We start from the raw sequence: 24,716 nt of genomic DNA, 5'->3' as shown, positions 1-24,716 counted from the left end.
GAAGTTTTGACGTATAGATAGATTGTATCTGGAAGGACAAAATCTATTTTTTATCTAAATCAAAATCGTTAAATTCGGAGTAAATATCTAGTATTATTAATGCGAAAATGTATTTGTCTGTCTGCTAGTTTATCAACTCAAACGTCAAAGTTAAACGGCTGATATTAATGGAATTTTACATACGAATACATTGTCTCACGAGGAAATACAAACGAATAGCAGCCAGTAGTCATTAAATGCGTATTGCCTGCTGCGTATGTATGGTGAAATGTTTTGTTTACATCGACCAGAGACAAAATCGATCGATTAATCGATGTATTTACGATTATATGTACTTAATATATTCAATATTGATATTATTATGTTTCTTATCACAATCTAAGCTACTGGCATTTCATGATAAGTTTGTCAATATTTACAACATTGGGACTTATGTTAACATACACTAAAATCGTAGGATGACAAATATTAATAATTACATAATTATCTTCTTTATATATTTACATCTATTTCCTATAATCGACACTTATACCCTTCATGAATAGATAAAGATTATATATTTAGATGTAGATTGTTATCTCAGAAACTAGGTACTGATGCTATGTCGAAAAATATATCTTAAATTTTTATTTTTAAGTTAATTAAAGTTTCTGGAGATAAGCGTAGATACATAGAAAATAAAGATGTATCTAATGAGTTATTTATTAGATATAGTAGTTCAAAACGTCATAACAATATACACAACTAAGTAATAATAATAATAGGTGGATAGACCCAACGTTACTTGGGTTATTAATATTAAAATATTACCATATAACCCATTAGGGTTATTAATATTTTCGTCCAAACAGTTCAAAACGTTCTACCACAGATAACATAATATTACATAGTTCTACCAATATACACAAATAAATAGGTTGGTAAGTATATAAGTAGGAGAATAAATTTTGCTACCTAAAGTGAGGATTACAAAACATATTTTTCTTACCAAAGCTGACATAGAAAATGGCATAAGCAAAGTCGACGCTGTGCGTGGCATTCCTATATCTGATGCACTGGCCCTTTTCCTCGTCGTAGTAAAGACCGAGACCGAAGATAGGTGCACATGTGAGCACTGCTGCCCAGAACCAGGACACCAGCAACGCCATGCGTATCACGTAATATGTGACTTGCTGAAACAACATTCATAATTAATAATAATAGTAACATTGGACAATTCACACAACGCCATCTAGTCCCAAGCTAAGCAGAGCTTATGTTATGAGTATTAGACAACTGATTGAAATCTTTACATACTTTTTCTTTGTAGATACATACTTTTTTGTTTTCTTACGAGGCTTCAGCGTGGGGTTTTTTGAGAAGGGTTAAGGTTTCTTATGTGTTGGTAACGCGCACGTGACACCCCATGATGCTACAGGCGTACGTTACGGTAACCATTTAGCATCAGACGGGTATGCTTGTTTGTCACTATCGTAGTATAAAAAAAACAATTTTATCATGTGAGGAATCGAATTCGTGGCCATCAGAAATAAGGCGGTGTGCTCAACCGCTAGATGACCGAGATCGTTAAAGTGACATTTCTTTCTGCCGCCAAGCAATTTGGTTTGTACGCTGTGGTTCCAAAACTGAGATATGGCAGTGAAAGATTGAGCAGCTTAGTCCTCCGTAATAACAATACATGAGAGTTACAACGTATTGCCACATTCTATTCATCATCACCTTATTTATTGTTTAAGTAAAAGGTTGAGATCCTGTATGATCGACCTATTTGTATGCTATTACATAGCGTGTATTCACGTATCAAATCAACAAGTTTTACATTGCAAATGATTACTCTACGTAGTGAGTGCGTGATAGTCCCCACATTCATGTAAATTGATTACAGCAGATTGAATGGAAAGAGGTCATATGAGTTGATATGACGACTACATATTTGTGAATCTGTAGGTAGTAATAATATAAAGATGTGACTTTCGATATGAAATTGGAAAGTAAACTCGGGAACTATTGTACTGATTTAAGAAATTCGTTCACTGTCTGAAAACTATATTATTGTAGATTAACATGAACTTCCTATAATGATAACATATATATTTATATTCGTAAAAAAAACTAAACGTATAATGCCGGTAGAGCTCACTGTACCTTGGGAAACAAATATACTTAAAGATCATGAAATAAAAACAAATAAATATTATGTACTAATTAATAAACGAATTAACGGAAAATGGCTATGTGGTTACTTATATGCAGTCGAAGTGAGAGGTATACCAGGGAAATCTCTCTACAATCTTCTGAAAAGCTTAGCTTGTCTAGAACTGCAGTGAGTTTTATATAAACATGTATTTATGTGAATATGTATATAAAGTCGCAATATTAGCCCTCTACGAGATTTAGCTAGGCAGGGAGAGAAATACAAGCCGGGAAGGTAAATGTTGATGTACGTCGGCAGAGTACTAACTACACTCGGGTCACAAGTTCCGGGGACTGCTCGGAATTTCTCTCTCTGCCACACGATAGAACCGTCATCCGCTCGGTGAATCCATAGAATGTTAAGAAGTTCTTCTCTTTCTCCGTCCTCATCACAAGTTTAGGCAAACATAGAGCAGCCATATTTCATATCAGTGTTTTTTTTTAATTTTCGAATACGGCAATTTCTTCGTAAATTGAAAAGTGTTATGGCTAAATATTCTACCTATGCTAATAACTTTAAAGACATATTCGTAGTAAATTGGAGTGTTATTGTAGTGTATAATAGGAATATCTTCTGCCATAGAGCCATGAAGCAAATTACAACTTTCAAGGTACATTTTGGGTTGGTATTTCTATATCGGAATTCATACAAATATTTACATTAAATTAATTTAATAATAAATAATATTATATTGGAAATATTTCAAACACGCAGGAAACGAATACGTATAATTTGGTGGCGGAAGTACTTCCGTGCCGTAGTCAAACAAACCTAAGTCTTTCATGATCGTGATACAATTCGGTGTACAAACACGTGCCACAGACGTGAGTCGATTTGATTGTTTACAAATAATATTCATTGGTTAGTAGATAATGTCGATAATTCTTATTATTTTTGTGTACGGAAATACAGATATCTAATACTACCACCAACACATTGGTATCCGGCGGCTTAAACATACGATTTCCTGGGTCAGAGTTGTAAACGACTGGACTACAACTTACCATCTAGCGCTACACGCGGTAGCGTGTCAAGCCGAGTTTCAAGTAAGAGAACTGGCGAGCAGCACCGTGTGTATATTTACACGAACCATTTGGAGCCACTTTTGACCCCCTCATAACTCAAAAACTCTTTCACATAAACCTGTCAAATTTATTTGTTCATATATTGAGACTTGCGAGATAAATATGTGTTCCAAATTTCATAAACATATCTCAAACGGTTATTTAGATATTAACGTCCAAATATCGTCATTTTTATCACTGATCAACTATAGATCATAATTATAACCCACTTCCAGATGACCTAGGAAGTTCAAATTGGGCATGCAGATAGGTAATTAGGTGAATATAAAGGAAAAAATCTGAAACTGGTAAATTGTTATCATTTCATTATAATTTTTCACTTTAATTGATTCTATTTCAACTTATATTGCACGAATACTAAAATTCTATGAAAACGTCGATAGCCACCAATGAACATTGATCCCTGGCAAAAATAGCTCATCTTGTACTGGACGGAAAGTAACATTGTATGAAAACGTCTATAGCTACCAATTAACTTTGATCCATCACTGGCTACCAGAGATCATCTTGTACTGGACCAAAAGTAATATTGTATGAAAACGTTGATCTTTACCAATTTACGTTAACCCCTTCACATCAGTGTGGATAACTAGCAAACTTTAAATATTGCATTGAGCGGTAAACACAAGTTGCTATAATTTAGATTCTGTCTAAAATATACTCGTACTTATAACTAAGAGTATAGTCGAAATATCATATACCCCGAAAACATACGAAAATACAGTAGTTTGTCAAAAATAATTTGATATTAATTTAGTTATAAATAAGTACCTCGTATAATTTGTGTACAAAAAGTAATGATATCTTAGTTAGACCTTAGGCTACAGTATATTATCCTAAGTTATAAGAAGAAATGATATTTTATATTGTTATAAATACATTTCAGGACAGACCATTGAACTTGGCACCCATTTAGATCTCACCTCTTTTGTCGTAGAAATCAACAATCAAGGCATATATCATAATATTAAACTCGGCTACCATTTCACATTTATGTTTTTGATGGGATTCAAATTACAAAAACAAGATATAGTTATTACATCTACATTTCTATTTGTAGGAAACGGCCAGACCGACTCTGAATAGAATAGTTAATATATAAATAGTAATAGTTTATACCAGACATGTTTGTTTGTATGTCTACTTTTTCCTTTTTCTCTATGTCTCTAAAAGTATTTCACTATCATATAGTTCGATTTTCACGGACAGTTTGTATATGCAAAAGTAACTGCCTAATACATTTATTCTAGGAGGAATTAGATTGTTAATAATGTGGACTAAACCATTGTTTGCAATTACCATGTCAGGTTGACTTCCATGCGGTCCCCCCGGGAAACCATCGTGATAGGTTCCTAGTGAATTTGTCAGAACGGACTAACTGATCTAAACTCATGCTCATCTTATCATCCTCCACTGGTGCCTCGCCAGCTTATACCGTTAGCACAGGGAGATCATTATTATCAGAAAAAAAATTAAATTAAAAAAAACGAACCCTTTGAAACTGAGAAGTCATTAAAAGTTACAAGTTACAACAAAGTGCGATAGTTCATTTACTGTTAGGCTAGCTTTGAGCTTTATTTCTGTCAAAATAGTAGATTATGTACTTGGGAAATATTAAAACCTATTTTTTAGTTATTGACGGCTTCAATGGTTTAGCGGTTGAGCACACTGCTTTCCTTCCGATGGGCGCGGGTTCAATTCCTCGCACGGTGTAAACATTTGTATTCATGAGTATGATTGTTTGTATCCGTCTGGATGTTTTATATGTATATTATTTATTTTATTAAGATGTGTTTGTATCAGTTGATTAGTACTCATAAGGTCTGCTTAGTGTCTGCTTGGGACTAGATGACACTGTGAAATGTCCAGGGTTATTATTATTATTTTCATCTTTCATTTTCTCTTCCGCATATTTACATTTTTGTAGTAATTAATGCGTATTGCATTAATTACTACAAAATATCTCTCTCTACAAGATATCTCATAAGTAATAACAACATAGATTTCAGTATTTATTATCGATTTTTCGATATAGAATTACAGTGGTATTGTAGTTATGTATTTGATTTGTGTAGTATAATTGATTATTAATAAAAAACATGGTGAATAAATACTATTTTTAATATCAATCATAATCGGTATCAGATCATATCGAGGACGATAATAAAATGTCTGCTTAGGAAAGCAGACATTTTATATTTATTTATTATGTGTCTAGCACAAGTTCATAAAACTTATATGATGTTTCATAGCATATAGAATAACTAAATGAACACAAGTGGTTAATAATGGAGATACAAATAAAAAGTAGGTAAACTAAATACACAGTGTACTATTTATATACTAGTGGAATATTATTACGTTATGACTTCCTTGAAGTCAACTAGAACTTTATTTATTTATTGTTAAGATTTTTTAAAGTTACTATGTCTTAAAAGTAAGTAGTTAGAATAGAGTTAATGTCACATCGGATTTTAGATTAACTATAACCATCCTACATTAAGATAAAAAAAATGTTTCGTCCCTTCTCATATTTATAAGATTGTTTCCACCAAATCAGTTTCACAGTCTGCTAGCATCATATAGAACAGACAACTTGACGTTCAATTACGTTTGAGTTTTCCTCAAATGGACCTACCGTTTGAGAAAATATTTGATTTGTTATATTCACTACTATTTTCTTTTTTTTTTGTGATCGTGAATAACACATATCGTAATTTCAAATTTCTGGCCGATACCGAAAAATCTTTGTATATTAATTTATACTTGTAACTAATTCTGCAGTGATGGAAATACATCTGCCAGGTTGGATTCAAATGTTTGGAGCGAAATGTGAGCATGCCAAATAATAATAATATTCAACTTAATCATCAATATTATTATTTAATAATTTTTATCAAGTAATAAATTTTAATAGTAATAAATGAGACAAAATGAACTATAACTCAGAGGGGGCTATGCTCTATTTTTCTACACGTTAACAAAATGAGGTAGACTCTACAAAAGTTGTCAACATGGGTACCTCAGCCTTACCAACTTAAGCCGCCAAGTAGCTTGCTTAGTCTTAGTCCTTCAGAATAGCGACACATGATTGGATTACGACCGATAACGTGAAGTCACGTATATAGGTTAGTATTTATTAATAGCTAGACCAGTTTGATTGTCATTCCAATTACATAAAAAATGTTTTTTTTAGTTTATTAACAGAGCCGGGTAGCGGCTTATCGTGCTTGACGAATCTTAGAGAAGCTCATAATAAGTACACAATTGCTGATTGTTTAGGTCTACTTCTAAAAATAATGGTGCCATTAGTAAATATTATATAGACTAAGAATAAGAACTAATATTTGGAAATGATAAGTATCTAGAGTGGGCGAAAATAATTGAAATACCTCTTACAAAGAATGATGCTTGATAGTTGAAATAGAAGTATGAAGTAAATTTGCAGACGACATTTCATAAAATTTCCTCTCTATAAATTAGATGGCACCGGAAGCTTAAGTTTAATCAATGTTAGTGATCAGGAATAGTAATACATAAGGAAATTAAGCTTCTTGTAAGAAGATGATTGTAACCATCATTGCCAATTGTTCCGATTGTTAAAGCCAAATTAAATGTCACAGTTTTCAAGTACTTGCGACCCTGATGATTTTTTTTACGTTATTTCGATGGGTTTGCAGTCATAATTTTCTATGGTATCCTATATATGAGTATACGGCTATTTGTTTAAAGAAAAGCCCCTACGCTACGATGCGTAGCTCGACCTACGATGATACATAACTGATGTCTGTACTTCAGAGGCGTAAGGTGTAGTGATTAATGAAATGGACCGAGTATTGTTCAAAAACTTAATAATCGAAATTAAATACGGTATAGGCAAAAGATAATACTTGAGTGCTCTATTATTAGTATTTCATATCGGCAAATTTAATAGTAGTAGTTACTATGCTATGAAAGTAATGAACTAACTACCTATATAAAAACTAATACTACTTTGAACCCGTGATCCAGTAAACCTAAAACATGGATAATAAAATAGTAACAGATTATCTTTTTAAATTTAAATTACATGTGTAAAATGTATTAAGTCCGAAGGATATACCTATAATTCCTGCATATCACATGCCATGCCTCCATATATCATCCTTAACCTAAACACAAGCTGTTTCAGTTACGGATGAAACAAAGTAAGTTGATTGGCAATAAAATAATAATAATTTTAATTAAGCCATAATCACATATACCTAGTTCTTATATTATCTATAGAATCGGAACAATTTGTAATTGTATAAGCTTGGGAACTGAACTAGGTACGATATCTCAGTAAAACAAAACTTGAATTATATTTGTTATTATAAATAATTATATATTTTATACATAATAAAAATGTGTAAGAAATCCTCACTATATTATATATCAAATATATAAATGATCAAATTCTTTTGACTATGTACTAGATTTGTTTCTTATTACAAGAGACGTATAATAAATACTCTATGCTATATTTTATAATTGTTACAATATACAATTAACTATACTATATTATTCGCAATAGTAAGCTACTACCGCTGTGGAACGTCACAATGAGTTCCCATTTATGTTAGCAAACAATATGCAATTCCGCCATTTTTGGATAGTGATCGCTTGATAACAAAACTATACAAAGTCTTAATCAAGAATAACAATTACATAAAATGATATCACTTACCCATTTACAGAAGGGAATGTTGGTACGTTAAGTAAATATATTTGTTGCCACAATGGATATATATTTTTATCAAGCGATGGATCTAAGTCTTCTAAGTAAGAAAGTAATTTACTTAATGTCTAACTGGAATATGTAGGTATAGGAAGGCACATGTTAAGGTTAAATTAAGAGGTCTACGTCATTCATATTCATTATGCTATTCATGTCTATGGTTGATGGTTATCGTTTTCTATCAAGTGATATTCTTCTTTAACAAAATTTTCTAGTATATCTAGAGACTAGTATATATGTTTGTAATGATCTGGGTGTTATATAATAATACATAGGTAATAGTTGGGCTATTACAGTCATATTCAAGAACACAAGTGTTTGTACTATACATTTATGAAAATTTGTATTCATGAGTACTGAACTATCAGAAAGTGAAGCAGTACAACTAAATAACAAAGTCGTCATAATAATATATTTAATATATATATTGTAATACATTTAATACTTCTATAATCTGCTAAGAAATAATCTATACTGTCAACCCTATAACTACACTACATAATCGGTGATCATGAAATTTACACGTATAATTTTTTTGTAGAACGGCGGTTCACATGATGGTAAGCGATTACCGCCACCCATAAGGGTGCTCATGATCAAGCAATACCAGATAATTGCAAAAGCATTGCCGGCCTTTTAAAAGTAATAAATAAAGAAATAAACTCTTTCCTCGAAGGTAAATGCAGATTAGATTAAAGATACTTAAGAAGAGATTCCCCGACATGACACAGAAAAAAAAAATAGAAAATAAATAACAAGCTTCAGCGATCTAATTAATTATTAATTAAAATAACCTTTATAAGATGTAAAATCAAATATGCGAAAATCAATAAAAAAAAACGAGAATGTGTCCATATTTTTTCCTCACTTCTTTAATTCTTTTTATGTACCTATCCGGCAAATAGCCTGGCAGCTCATCTGATGGTAACTGGCAACCGTCGCCTTCATATATGATTGTTATTGTTATGATTATTTTACGAGTATTCCAATAGCAGTCTATTCAATTTTGTTGTTCGACTGTATTCGTGAACCATTTTCTACATAGTTCTTGAGTTTCAAGTATAAAACTAGTCTTCGTAAATACGTACCTACTATTGTCGCAAGGGAGGAAACTTCCATTTAAGACATTAGTTAATTTATTAGAAACTTTAATTTAAACACCAAAGAGATCAAATTCAAATTCAAAAATCATTTATTCATGTAGGACATTTTAGCCGCTTATGAACGTCAAATTTTTACATTATAATTTTATTTTTTCCCTTCCGTCAAACTCAATCTTTTAATTTCAATAAAGCTAGTACCTAAATAATAGGTAACACTATATTTTGTTGTAGGACTTCCTGAGTCGCGCAAATTATTTTGCTCTAAAAGGGAACATTTTGCAATATTTTTATTGTTGTTGTGCTCCAATCGATCGCAGTGTGACGTGACGATAAATTGGCGATCTAACATTAAAATATGTTTTCAATACGAACTAATAGTTCTAGAGATTACCGGTTCAACTAAATAAACAAACAAACTCATTAGCTTATATTATTTTAGGGGCTGGGGCTATCTTGGGGCTGTTTCCGCACGGGTCCAATTTGTTAGATCATTTCTAATTTTCGTTCGAAAACTTTCATTCATCTTTTTCTGATAAAGCTTAATTAATAAGTTAACAAGTACCTACAAAGCAACTATTGCTTTGTACTTGTTAACCTATTAATTAAAAGTTGTGTAACTTTTAATTTATTAGAGAAGTTTAAACAATATAAACAATCAGAGGTTGGTAACTTTTATGTCTCTAATGTAATATGAAACATCAAGGGAAACCTCTACTACTTTAGATTGTATATCTATCGTTCTATGTTGACAATATTTAATACCCTGCTGGGCGCAAATTAAGCTGTAACCGATCATCAATGAAGATCTTTCAATTAAGGGCAATAATAGGACAATATAGTTATCTAATACTTAATTAAACATCTCGTCATAATCATTTTCATTGCCCATTTTAGTCACTACAACTCGTTGTTACTATTGTAATTGAGTTATGCAACATCAACAAAACTCAGATATACTTTTACCTATATTATATTGTTTATTTATATTATAGAAAGATTTTTGCTTTTATAATATTAGTCTGGATGCAATATATGATTTTTTATGCCTATCCTCGTTTATGAGCATGGCTAGTGAAATATCAACTTACTGATATTATAAATACGAAGGTTTGTTAGTATGGGATGGATAGATGAATGAATAGCTATTTGTTACTATATTTTATTGTAATAATTTACAGTGGTATAGCTTATACATCAGAAAACACATTGGCTATAAATTTAATGGGGGGGAAACCGCGGCCACGGCTAGTATGTGTATAAAATTAATGGCTGCCTATAGAACAACTACATGTTCAGTGAAAGTTATTTATTCGTTCTGACGTCACTGTCAGAAATAGGACAACCTATGTCGATCAAGGTTAGGCCGGTAAAGATATCAATAACTTTTATATCTAACGGCAAATTTGTATTTTTATTATTTTACATCTTTACGTCATTGAGTTATGCGCCCAGTACCAAATAAAGATGGTAGAATGCTAACGTGAGCCCATGAATGGCTATTGCTCGGTCTCTAAAATAAAAATATAAAACTGCAAAATATTGGTTCCTGTAGGACATTTACGCAAGTCATATTTTTTATAACTATTCTTATCTAGTCCAGGTAAATTGGTGGTTTCTACTTAGTAAATATCCCATCCACATTCTGACGCCTGTGTTGCCATTTAATGACTAAAGTTTTATGCTGCCATATCTCACTCTTTAAACATGAACGCAATTACAAAACCAAGCTACTGGCAAAATTAGTTTAGTTCCACCTAATAGCTGATATGAGAATGAATTCATCATGTCATTTCCCATGTTTGTTACAATGACTAGGTGGGTTTTGATAAAGACACGTTCTAGTGGTTTACTACTCGTTTTCTATCCAGAAATCGAGCGTTCAGATCTGATCAAATAAATAAAATGGGCTTAATTCTCTCTCATTCAAGTGCAGAGATATACGATAGCATGAAACTTTGGCATGTCGAGTGTTGCGTTCACCATAATGACAATAGTTGACAATGTTTATATTTATATTATATGCAATGGACTATTTGTGATAATCATCTTAAATATGTAAAAGTATATGACTCACCTTTTGGTACAAGAACGGCCTTGTAAGTGCGAGGTATCTCTCCAGCGCCATGGTGACCGCTATGCATACACTTCCGATCCCAAATACGCGGAGTACTACCCTCGTGGCGCAGAATACGCGCATCTCTTTCACTCCTGGCACATGCTCGCCGACTATCATTGCGCACATCATGCCAACCTGCAGAGATTATAATTGTAATTGTAAAATGGTATCGAGAAAACATAGTAAATGCCTAAAATTGTCGCGTATACTTTTTTTTGCCAGGCTTTTGCCGGCTGCGTTGCCGGCGTTGCCGTATATTGTTGAATATCTGTAACAAATCTTAATTACGCAAGGCGCACGTGACACGTCTGGCGTTTCAGGAGTTTATTGCCTACGCTTACTTTCACAAGGCTGTATGCTTGTTTGTCTCTATTGTAGTATAAAAAATAATATAGGTATATAATAAACTTTTATATCTATACATATTAGGTATAAAACAAAATCCACGCCGCGTTGTCATATGTTCACGATAATCTTAAAAAGTACTTAAATTAATTTCATGCGAATTGAATTGAAGATTTCATCCATCAACATAGCGAGATGTGTATAATTCATTAAGATTTTGTGCAAAATACTTAAAAAAACACTGCTGAACCGCAATCGCTAGTGTCATATTAAAGAAGGAGATGCATTTAGTTCATTGACTTACCAAAGCAACCAAATCGTTGGCCGCCAAAGAAGTTAAAAGAAGTAGATGTTTTCTATTCCTCACTCTCCTCTCTCCCCTTCTTAAAGCAATAATAGCAGTAGCATTCCCAATAATTCCTATAGCATAGACCACTTTGACGATGATCCCAAACATTTTTGGATGTGGCCTCATGCCATGAACTGTACCATTTAAGGCGTGTACAGGAGCAGTAAAATTGGTGATGTTTTGAATTACAGCCGTGCTCAGTGTAGAAGCTAACGTTGTCGACTCCATAATGATATTGTTTTCCCACGTTCTGTTAATCTTGCCTCATTTATAGTCAAATACTGTCTTTTCGGAATCACTTCGATCGTTTTTTATTAATATATTCGTGTTGGTAATGCTCATCGCATAATAATTCTTCATATGGTAATGCTGGAATAAGAATTTAAAGATTAGTGACATCATTTTTGTTTTCTTACAAGTTTCTCAAAATATAAATATATACACCATTAATTTATATTCTAAATTTCTTTATCTAAGTAAAACACCTAGAGGAGGGGCATAGATGAGTTGTAAAAAAAATAAAATAGCGAGGATAGGATAGACCTACCACAAAGTGATGGTTGAATACAACTTAAGAGGAGAAGAAGAAGAAGAGAGGAAGTACAATGATATCTAATTGGTACAGGTTTTGATAAATACTTAAAATTCCTCCACAATTAAACTTAGGTATTTATGCTGTACGATTTAATGGCCATATAAGTTTTTTTATTGATATGTATTAAATGTATAAATAAAAAGAAACTGTTTACATTTTTTCGTTCCCTTGGTATTCGTGACAATTATAATGTATAAATCATACATTACATTTAAAAAATGTTGTACAATGTTTCTCAGATCTTTCAACTTTTTTTTTGGACTACTCTAATGCTTGCCCGTAGCTGGCCTTTACAGCTTCACTGGATAGATGGCACTCCAAACCCCGAAGGACTTATGGAACGACTGAAGGTCAACTCCCGCCTGACGGATACGACTTTAGTCTGAGGGCACCTCTAGGATTTCGAAACTCGGCGCGGGCCGTCGTAATTTCTATTCCCGTTTGAGTTGGACAGGGGATCGGAGAGGACCCACTGAAGTACTAAATGGTTGGGATAAAAAAGCGAAAAAAAATCGACATTCATAAGAGACATCTTCATCATCATCATCATCTTATGTGTCTTTCTATATGTATCTTTTTTTTTCTATTTTGATTGCCTTATATAAGATAAGAAAATCTTAAAATAATTAAGATTTAAGTATGAGTGAGTGAGTGTATTGAAGTGATAAAATTATTGACAATAATTTATTAATTGCCAGGTCAGAAGAGATAATTCTTTGTCAATAAGAACAGTTTGGTATACGTGCCATACGGGTAGTATTCAAGCAAGTTACTGGATAATACTGGAAATAATCAAACTAGTAGATCAAATAAAAACTCTCATCATTTTGCTATCAATATACGATATCAGGTTGACCTGACGCGGTTTCCCCTAGAAACCATCGTGATAAATTCTTGGTGAGTTTACCACGATGGGCTACATGACCTGACCTCATGCTCATCCTATCATCCTCCACTGGTGCCCCGCCAGCGTAAACCATTAGCGGACGCGGGTGTTACATAACATTATCATCCATTAAAAAAAAATGCTCGTTGCTAATAATCCTCTCCGCTCCAATCTAAAGATATTCTCATAAAAACTGCACCCGACGGCGCCTAATTATAATAAACAGACTTTATAGATATATACCAAATCAGGCGTGTTTTTGTCTTAAACAAATATTTTAATATTAAAATAAATAAATTAAGAATTTGTACAACAAACATAATCCACTTCTAAAATTAGTTTGTGACCAATAAAGCATCTGAATATTTGTACTATTAACTGCGGAGCATAGTTAATAGTGCGGAGAAGCGGTCCTATTGCCAGTGTCTATCAGGACGACATCTCCTAGAAACTATCTGTTCTCTATTCCATATTCATAATTGTCCCTTAGTCTCTACATACTAACAATCTTCTTTCCTCGTCATATTACAAGCATTTAAATATACAACTATTAATATTTTTATTAATATATATGTATATAAATACGTAGAGCAAAAACTTTATATAGTATATTCTTTTTGCATAAACAAAAATATTATAATTTAGAGACAATGTGAGCAAAAGTAGACTTATGAAAGTTGAAGTCACAAGAAAACTTATAGTTTATATATAGAAGAAAAATTGGACGGCGAAGATTGAAATTTTTTTATTTTGTATATAGCATAAAAATACATTAAATCAATAAGAAAAACATTGCACCCACTTCAATGTTATTTTTACTCTATTCTATTTTATTCATGTACTTATTTGACACACACACACGCATACCTGTATACCTACTCTTTTGTTTATTGTCAAAATCGGTGTTCAAATTGAGGATAGATTAGTATAAAACATATGGTTTATCTTTAATATTATTAAATGTACTTACTGTATTTAAATTAATTATGGTTGACTTTCGACCACTGCGCGACCACTGGTAAATTTAATTCTAGATAGAAAGTAGAAAAGATTATTGTGTAACATGCCATACAGATATGTACAAAAGCATGAACGTCAATAAAAGGACAGTTAGTTGTACGAGCATACACGAGCCAACAATTGAGGTCTTGTATGCGCTCGATAGCATTATCTCGGAGATGCAACGGTACCTACTGTGGCCGGAAGGTCACTGTGCAACTCCCGAAATTATCATTCATTGCCGGCTCATATAACTCTATAATAGGATATTATTGAAATAGTACAGTCTGTATCTGTTTTATTTATGGCAGAAAATTTAATAAAGAATTATTTCAGGATATGTTCTCAATTCTCAAGAAGATGAGCAAAGGTTGGTTTTTGTGTATTTAATTCAATTATTTTCTATTTTTATAAATAGTTATTTTTTTTATGCGCGATAATTGAATAATGCTTTCGCATGCGGTGAAATCACAGATAATATAATATTACGAATCTGAATTGAACCAGTTGACAAGATGAGCATGTGGATAGATCGGTTAGCTCAGCCTGACGAAGGTTCAGTATAGAGTATTTGGAGGACGAATTCACGTGGAGGTTGTTAGTTCCAGTAAAAAAAAAAAACAAAAAACTATTTACAAAATTATGAAACCTCATACTGAGACATTTTTATAGTACCTATATATTTGTAAATAATAAAGTTTACTGTCGAGTTGCAATAAATGTTAATTGTGTATGTTTTTTAAATAAAATTATTTTATTATATCTGAGCCGATCTAAGAATTTCGACAGATATTTTACTGGAATGTTCTACTGCATAATTAAAATATTCGTTAAGTTTTACGATATCTTTCAATTTTCTGAACAATTTACTTAATATTTCGCATTAATACTTTGTACAAGGTGTTTACGAACTTATTACAAAAAAATATTTATGAAATCGGTTAAGTCGTTCTCAAGTTATGGTATAACAAGGGAAATAGGGACACATTTTTTTATATCTCTATAGATATTCTTTCAACAACTATTATGATGTTGATATTTCCAACGATATCTTTTTATATACTTACTTGCATAATAACTTTATTATTTCGTCCATTCATAATGGTTGATAATAATTATTTGTTTACTATGTTTATATACACTTGTGAAGAGTGTGCAATGATATATGTACACTATGTTATTAATCATCATTATTTGACAACTACAGGTAGTATTGTAGCGCAGAGGAATACAGATATAGTACAGATTGAAAACTTGAGCACTAGTTCAGTTTGGAGTGTCCGTCGAACAATATTTGACAGCCTCGATGGTTTAACGTACTACTTTACCGTCGATGGCCGAGGGTTCGATTCCTTGCACAGAGCAAGCATTTGTATTCATGAGTATGATTGTTTGTATCGCTCTGGTTGTTTTGTATGTATATTAAGTATGAATTTTCAAAATAAAGACTATTTATCTAAATACTTATATCAGTTGTCTGGTACCCATAACGCAAGCTCTGCAGGGTTACTTATTTTTAAAAACAAAAGAACATACTTGTACTTTCTAGTCCAAGAAATGACTACTTTAAAAACTTTAACGGCTTAATATCTATAGTGTAGCTTCATAGTTATCGTATTTTTATTTGTAGAACTATTAGGTGCAAGTTAAAATAATGCGCACTGGGTGGTAAGCTTTCACTCTGTATATTTACAACTCTGTGGTTTCATTGTGATGTTATATTATTAACCACAGATAGTTACGATAAGAATACATAATCTCTACGATAAACTGCTACAAGTGTTATTTCATTCTGAATTAGATATTGTTATCGACATGTGCATGTGATTAAATCAGTTTGACGGTTTAACCATTAACTTTGACAAATGGGAAAAGGATCTTTTGTAACCAATTATGATTGCATATACCGTAGGATATACGATTTGAAAGCATAAGCAAAATAATTACCTGATTATGTTGCAGACACTTTTGTAACGCTCAATAAAACATTAGGTCCATACATATATTAGGATTGTAACTTTGTTGTACAATAGTTATGTACTAAGTACTTAAATTAATATTATTGCAAAGGATTTAAAGCATAGTTTCACAGTTTGGGTAACTATACAGTTCGGATTCTAATTTAATCAATACAACATACATAGATTCAATACTTCTTATCCCGGAAGTTATTTCTTGTTTTTCAAATATTTCTGTTATATTTCTTTCTAAGGTAAATATATATAGAAATAAATTATTATTCATTGTTTTTTCAAAACCTAGTAAACAAAAATATGTAAAAATATTATTGAGATAAAATATCAGGTCAACTTTGCATATAGACACCTACCTTCTTTGTTTATTATGTGCGTATAAGAGTATTAGTTTCTGGGTTATGATTCTACTAAAAAAACATACAAATATTGTTCTAAATAAATATGCGAATACAAGTATGATCGCGGTGATATGGAGGGTTACCATACTGCTACCTTCCAATGGTTGTGAGTTCAATCATTGTACAATACAAATAACTGTATATATTGTAGGTCTTTTAATATTGTTTAAACTTTTTTATATTGTGCATATATTTATAAAAAAATACTATTATGTTCCTCTCTTTTCTAGTGTCTATAATAAATGTTATGTTTAATTTGGAATTAGACGCTACCTTCATTGTTGTCCAGGGTAATTTATTATACACTATGTGTATATATAAATAAATAAATATATATATAGTATTTTATTTGCTTATTTGTCAAATGCGGAATCTTTTCTTCAAACTACATGGAAATAAAATGAACGGTATCAATTCAGAAAGCGACACGAAACAACGAAATTGTGTCGTAACCACATTTGAAATTCATCATAATCACATCCTAGCCGAATTGAAAAACATCTTTCGAAATACATAATACATCTCTCGTTTACAGTATCAATACTTACGGGGGCGACGCATTGTAACCTCAGTGTATGTTTTGCATGTAAATTATATGTTAATATACCTAATAATAATGATTTATTAATATATTTGAATCACCAAGGACGTGGTTTTCGAGTGAATCAATTTATTTCATTCACATGTGTACGTATAATTTTTTATGTACCTAAAATGGCAAACAAACGGTTGGCTTGCTTATTGGAAAGTTTGCCATTTTCATAACAAAACGTTATGGCCCCATTTCTAACAATGTACCATGTAAATTTGACATCCACGCGCATGCAAGTACAACATAGGTTTTACTGGTGTAATACAATAGTGTTTAAATAAATACGTATATTAGTTGGACGAAATTCCAAATGGTGCCAATAAGGCGATTGTAAACTTTGAAGTTGTGACAAATGCTCACATATACTAAAAATCCTTGCCTTTGTAATAATTTGTTTTTTTTTATTTTTTAATTTTTAAACAATACGATAATACAAATATTTTTTTAAAGCATAGGGTTGCCTCCTATGCTATAATTTTTTTTACTTTTTAATAGCATAAGCATATTAACACGCATGTAATGATCAGATAGTCCTGAAGGTTCCAGGGGAATTGCAGGTGTGTTGCCGGAACTTTAGAGAATAATACAGAAAGGAAATTTGGTGATTGCTGGCAGACTTAATAGGATAACCACAAATATTGTGATATATCATAATATAGTATGTAATTAAAATAAAATATATAGTAAACCTATAGTATACAAATAAATAGTTCTGAGATTAACTTGCTCTACAATTGTTAAAAAGTTGTTTTGATTTAATGAAAACAATGAAATCAAACGGAAAAAATATTTTAATCAATAAATTAATGCGTCAGTAGTCTGTATACTGAAAATGTCTCCTACATGTATCTTTAAATAGTTGTCTGCAGAAATATACCAAATCAAATTCAAATATTGAGAGCTTTGTGATTAATTGATCACAATATATTCTTAGTCTTCGTTATACTTGATTTATGCATAAAATTATTACGATTAATTGTAAATAATTGCAAAATCCACGGAGACAGCCGTAGTCGTAAATATAAAGGCATCAATAAACAATATTACCTATGAATGAAACAACTGTCTGATATAACAGACTTGCCTATATTTATATGAAGTAATTACTAACCGATATATAGATAGGTATATTATATAGTACAAGCCGTAATATGGTGGTTAATACCAAACATCTCTGGTTTTCTTTAAAAAATAAAGGAAAACTAGGGATGTTAAATATTAGAAATACATCAATGTTGAACAACAGATAGGCCCAGAGGAAACATCGATGTTTCCTCTGGGCCTATCTGTTGGTTTTCCGACATAGATGCTTCTCATTTGATTAATGCTTAAATATTTATACTTTTATTTATTTATTAATTTAATAACAATACAGTGATGATTTGTGATATATTGATTTTGGTATCGATGACAACATTGATGTATTTCTAATATTTAACATTCCTAGTTTTGTAATGATCAGATAGTCCTGAAGGTTCCATGAGAATTGCAATATATGTAATTGAAATAAAATATATAGTAGAATATGTATAGTAAACCTATAGTATACAAATAAATAGTTCTGAGATTAACTTGCTCTACAATTGTACACATACATCCCTGGTTTTCTTTAAAAAATAAAGGAAAACTAGGGATGTTAAATATTAGAAATACTTCAATGTTGTCATCGATACCAAAATCAATATATCACAAATCATCAATGTATGGTTATTTAATTAATAAATAAATAAAAGTACAAATATTTAAGCATTAATTAAATGAGAAGCATCTATGTCGGAAAACCAACAGATAGGCCCAGAGGAAACATCGAATTTTCCTCTGGGCCTATCTGATCTCGTCTCATTTTGCGTTCCGAATTACCTTTTTACCGATATTGTCGAAGACATTAATGACAAAACATCGATGTTATTATATCTAATTAATTCTATCATGCCCATAGAAACATTAGATATAATTGAGTCTTTGAGGAAATAAATAGTGTAGGTAACAATAAAATTGAGTAGAATTAGATTATATACATTCTAAGAATTATAATAAATACCTATATTAGGGAGCAAATTTTACGACCTTATTACAGATGTAGAGATCAATAGATCAATATAACCGTTATTTTATTGATGTCTTATCGAAAATTATATTTTTATGTATTTATTTGATTATTAAAAATAAAATTGTTGCAAATGAAGTAATAAGTGAAAACTAAAAATTTTTTTGTTATATTAACCGGGACTTAACACGAATAATGTTATGGCAAATAAAGGTACTTACCTCTCGCAACCGGTTCTTAGTTAGTAATATATAAGTTAGAAAAGAATGCATGTATATATATATATATATATATATATGTAATGTGTGTTTTAATCGAAAACAGTATATTCTAAATTATTTTTAAAACGCAACTACATTTTTTTTTATTAATATTTATTATTTTTATTGCATTATTGAAAACGTATGGCCTGAATGCCTTTTTCTAAACTATTCGATCGAACTCGACTTATCGAACTGATTTATTTATTTATTATGAATGTTTTATAAAATTATCCGCGGTACTTAGTTAAAAAAATGTGTGAAATTGCACTGTATCATATTTTTCGATGAACATTTATACGGCGTTCTAATAAAAGCTATGTACACTTTTAAAATATCATGAATGAACTCTTGTTTCTTTGCTAGATAGAGTTTATTTTTCAGAATCTGTAACTAAATGCTTGTTTTTTTATACTCAATGGTGCCACGATGTAAATTGGGAGATGTTAAGTCTGCAATATATACTTTTACTTTGGTATTATGTGCGTTGAAGTTATATACATAAATAATAAATGTATGAGTATAAAATAAATGATTTCTTTTTTAATTAAACAAATCACAATTTATGCGAAATTATTATTTTTGATATAAAATGACGAAATAAAATTTAGTGTTCTAGAATTATATCTATGCAATACGTTACCTTATCTTAAAATAATATACATTTTTAATTAGAGTGTGTTGATAATTACAATGATTTGATTATGAAATGTCAGAATTATCATTCTCAAAATCATTTTGTGATCAATTTGAAGCAATATAGATGAGTAGTTATAGATAAAAGACAAAGAAAAAAGAAAAAATATTCCAGAGACACATTTGGGATCTTAAGGAAAATAACTTTCATGTCATCATATTTTCCTCATTTCGTTACACATGCACAAAAATAAATCCAATAATGGATACATTAATATCTTTTATGCCTATAAATATTTATTATTTAAAAAAATTATAAGTTACCATCGAAAAAAAACAAAACTCAAACAAATTGTAGCTAAGTACCATCTCAATCAAGTCAGCTTTCAAACAAAAAAGCACAATGCAGTTAGTTCTATATTTTAAGAGCTACGATACCAAAAAAAGTAAAACATATGCACAGACACATGAGACTTATAATATCCCTCTTTTTTGCTTCGGGTTTTAAAAATAATAAGTAGATACTTAATAGAAAATAAATTATTAAGATCTATCAAATCAAACTAAAATTAAAAAAATTACCCGATATATGCATATGAAATTAAATTCAGCAATATCACAATAAACACAAAAAAGAATCCACAGATCAGCTTTTTTTATGCAGCTATCCACGCGGACTATTTTCTAGGCTACGCAGGAGTGAGGCGAGCGCACCGCCTGCGAATTCCGTAAGTACTACCGGCATCACTGGTCACTTTACCGGCATGTTACATGTTTACAAGTGTGATAAACAGATAGAGATAGTACTCCCATTAATAAATAGTTTATTTATCTGCTGCACACAAAATTGTTTGTTAATTTAATGACAGAACACATGAACTGTAGGCACTTTATTATGGACTTATGTATTAACTGTTTATTGACAGATTTAACATAATTTCTTGCATTCCAATTAGATGATTGAGTGACTTACCTACTTTGATGTACACGAGTATGACTTGTAGAATTAAATGATGTACTTTTATGTTACTTAGCATATTTTATGAGCTTCAATATAAATCACGAGTCAAAATAGGGACAATTTACTATTGTCCCTATTTTGTATGTCCCTGTATTGGGCGGTCTAGCAATCTTCTTCAGACAGCCTTTATGCTCTACATAAGAAGATATGCTCTACTAAGAGAGAAGACAGACAGAATGTAGCAGGTATGTTTTAGTTCAATCCAGACTAGGTAGTCTGGGTAATCCAATGATTTCTTGACATTGCACCCCTCCCCTACAAATATCGTAATTATAGAGGGAGCTGCCTCGCCTATCCGTAGGTACATTATCAGTTCCATAGATTTAAGGTTTGTAAATTTATATAATAATAATATCTCAGAACAATTTACACAGACCCATCAAGTTCCAAGTTAAGCAGAGCTTATGTCATAGGTACTAGACAACTTACATGTATACACAGATTTTTTTTTAAATACATTCATAATATACATAGAAAATACTCAGACCGATACAAACAATCATACTCATGAATACAAATGTTTGTGCCGAAGAATCTAACCTGCGACCATCGGAAGCAAGGCGAAGTGCTGAACCGCTAGACCATCGATGCTGTAAAAGTTATATGTACAATAATTGTCGTATTTTTCTACGAATAGACTTTACCATAATATTGAAAGAAGTCTCTTAAAATTGAATAAAAAAATGGTAATTATTACTAAGTGGCGATGACGTATATGATGATTTACATACAGATATATTGTCAATTATGATAAAGTTATTCTTGGAGCAAGTCCCAGCATTAAATGCAGTGGGCAGTGGCGGACTAGACCCGTCAGACGCCGGGGGCACCAACTGTGGTCCTCGTTTAAGCACCTACTTGTATGAAGCTCTCAGTATATATAGTTAATGCCATTTTACATGCTTTTTTTACCCCTACGATCGGTTCCTCGTCCAATTCAAACGGAGTTAGAAATTACCCGAGACGAATTTTGAATCCCTAGCGGTGCCCTCACACTAAAGTCGTATCTGTCGTGAGTGACTTGGCCTTCAGCCGCTTCATAAGTCATTCCACGGGTTTGAAACCCGCGGAATGACTTATGAAGCGGCTTATGAAGGTGCTATCGGCATTCGCCCCCTATCGTCCGGTGAAGCTGTAAAGGCTAGCTGCGGCCAACAGCATTACAGTAGTACGATAAAAAACATGCTTTTTTTATGTATAGCATAGATATGTAATATATATCTTATCTAGTGTTTATGGTCATTTAGAGCACTAGTAAAACATGCCTAAAAATAGATTATTCTATGTATAGTCTTAAAGCCTTGTTTAATATTTGATAAAATTGGGATATGATTCGATTAAGATAGATTATATTAAATGTTTGTAATTTGAGGCTAATTGAAAGCCCCTGTGACATCGCCAGAGGCAGGAGGTCCCTTAGTCCGCCACTGATGGAATGTACTCAGTACTTTAGACTGACTTAACATAAAAACAATAGGTGTACCATTTCGGAAGCGTACATTGCTCGTTTCCTTTATTATTATGGATATGAACCCTGTATATGGTCAGCCATGGTGTCACAAAACGCTATTCTCTTATATTGTTGATTGTCACCAGCCTATTATTGTTTTGGAGGTCAACTTTGCAATTTTTTATTTCATAATTTTTTTTATTTTTATAACTCAAAAAAGGTTTGGTTTATATTTGTGTACATTAATTCTATAATTGGGGATGCCCTTACACTAATAGTCCACTATTTAAAATAATTAAATAATGCTGAATTTGTGGAAGTTGGAAAGAAGTAAGGAAAGTACAGTCGTAGGACAATTCTTAAAAGTTCAAATCGGTACATTTACGCCCAGAATAATGCTAATTTTGGTAAAAAAAAATACAGCATTTGTCAAATCTAATATTCTTATTATTATAATTGTGTTGCTAAAAAAGTTTTTAGATTATCTGAAAGTAATGTTATCCAATAAATAATAGGAAATTTTGGGTACTTATCATAACTTAATTTAGTATTCTGTCATGTAAGAGATGAGTAAATAAAACACAAACACTTTTGTGTATACCAACTGTACGGGGCAAGGAAAGAGTCAACTGGGGTCGTGACTTATTTTCTTGTCCAGAAATAAAAACAAAGTTCGAACTTACGGGAACAAATATCGTCTATTGCAACTTGCAACGGGTCGTAATGAAAAGCGACCGGTCAGGGTCGTCTCCACAATATTGAACTAGAAGTAGGAGAACAGCTATAAATGTCACTTGTCAACACATATTAGTTTCATTTGGAAGGTTTTCTTGCCTTCAGAAATAGATACTAGCGTATTTGTAATGGGATATAAATAATATAAATAAACTGACTACAAATAAAATTAGACAAATTCTTACGACTTCATGAAAGAATTTGAGTTCATAGTCATCTGCCTCTGTTTTTTTTTTAAGCATACTGGACATGGCGCTTGCGGCTCATCTGATGGTAAATGATTACCGCCGACCGTTTGCGAGTGCGTTACCGAGCTTTTAAAGTATATATTTTAAAGTATATAAACTCTTTTTCTGAAGGTTTCACATCGTATCAGATTGGAAATACCATAACCGGAAAGTGATTTCACAATGTGGTTGTGCGTGGCAAAAATATGTCTCGAATATTTCTGCCGTTACACATAGTACTGTAATTATTTCCGTTTGATGTGTACTTGCGGTATAGCAGTTCTCAGGAATGGCAACGCATGAGAGGTAACATAACCACGTGATATATTTTTTTTAATTAGCTACGTCTTTCAAATTAGCGTCTAATTAATATATGAGTTCAACTTTTGGGCTGGGACAAAGGGAAAGTCTTGTTAACAAAAACACTGTAGGTAGGTCTAAATTGTTTGATTGTTGTTGTTTCTTTGCTTTGATGAAAATTAAATAAATTGTTAGGTAGTATGTAAATTATAATAAAAGAGTCAGTAATATCTATTGTTATATTATAGGACTGAAAAAAAAAATTCGCCACAGTAAATATTATAAAATGCATAGAAAATTATAAATTATATTTTTACATCTATATAATAGGTGTCCAAAAATTAATTAAAGTTCGCACTTTTTTTTCGGACTACTCTAATGCTGTTGGCCTCAACTGGCCTTTACAGCTTCATCGGACCTTAGGGGGCGAGTGCAGATGGCTTATGGAGTGGCTGAAGGCCAACTCCCGCTTGACGGATACGACTGCTCAGGCCGTCGTAATATCGATCCCCGTTTGAATTGGACGGGGGATCGACCGGAGGGGGGACGGGGGATCGATCGGAGGGAATGTTTTCAGATGTTAAATGTAGTTGCTATCATTTTTGAAGTGCAAAACCTCAGGATCTACTAGGCTTACATTATT

At 31.8% G+C, this 24,716-nt stretch overlaps 1 protein-coding gene across 1 annotated transcript in view; it reads right to left on the bottom strand.

The window, feature by feature from the left end:
* The window catches only part of LOC131852108 (prostaglandin E2 receptor EP2 subtype), a 28,402-nt gene extending 7,343 nt beyond the window's left edge, over positions 1-21,059 (bottom strand). Inside the window, exons 1-4 of the mRNA XM_059202742.1 lie at positions 20,923-21,059; positions 11,907-12,320; positions 11,216-11,392; positions 989-1,172 (exon numbers count right to left, since the gene is read on the bottom strand). Of these exons, the coding sequence (XP_059058725.1) occupies positions 989-1,172; positions 11,216-11,392; positions 11,907-12,179 (634 nt within the window). The 5' untranslated portion in view covers positions 12,180-12,320; positions 20,923-21,059. The remainder of the gene's footprint in view (positions 1-988; positions 1,173-11,215; positions 11,393-11,906; positions 12,321-20,922) is intronic.
* Between the last annotated feature and the right edge of the window lie 3,657 nt (positions 21,060-24,716).

This window comes from Achroia grisella, unplaced genomic scaffold (genome assembly GCF_030625045.1).
Source record: "Achroia grisella isolate CSIRO2021 unplaced genomic scaffold, CSIRO_AGI_Agris_v1 utg840, whole genome shotgun sequence".
NCBI classification, from domain to species: Eukaryota; Metazoa; Arthropoda; class Insecta; order Lepidoptera; family Pyralidae; genus Achroia; species Achroia grisella.
The sequence above is the reverse complement of the archived record's forward strand: the minus strand, read 5'-3'. Positions and strand labels throughout refer to the sequence as shown.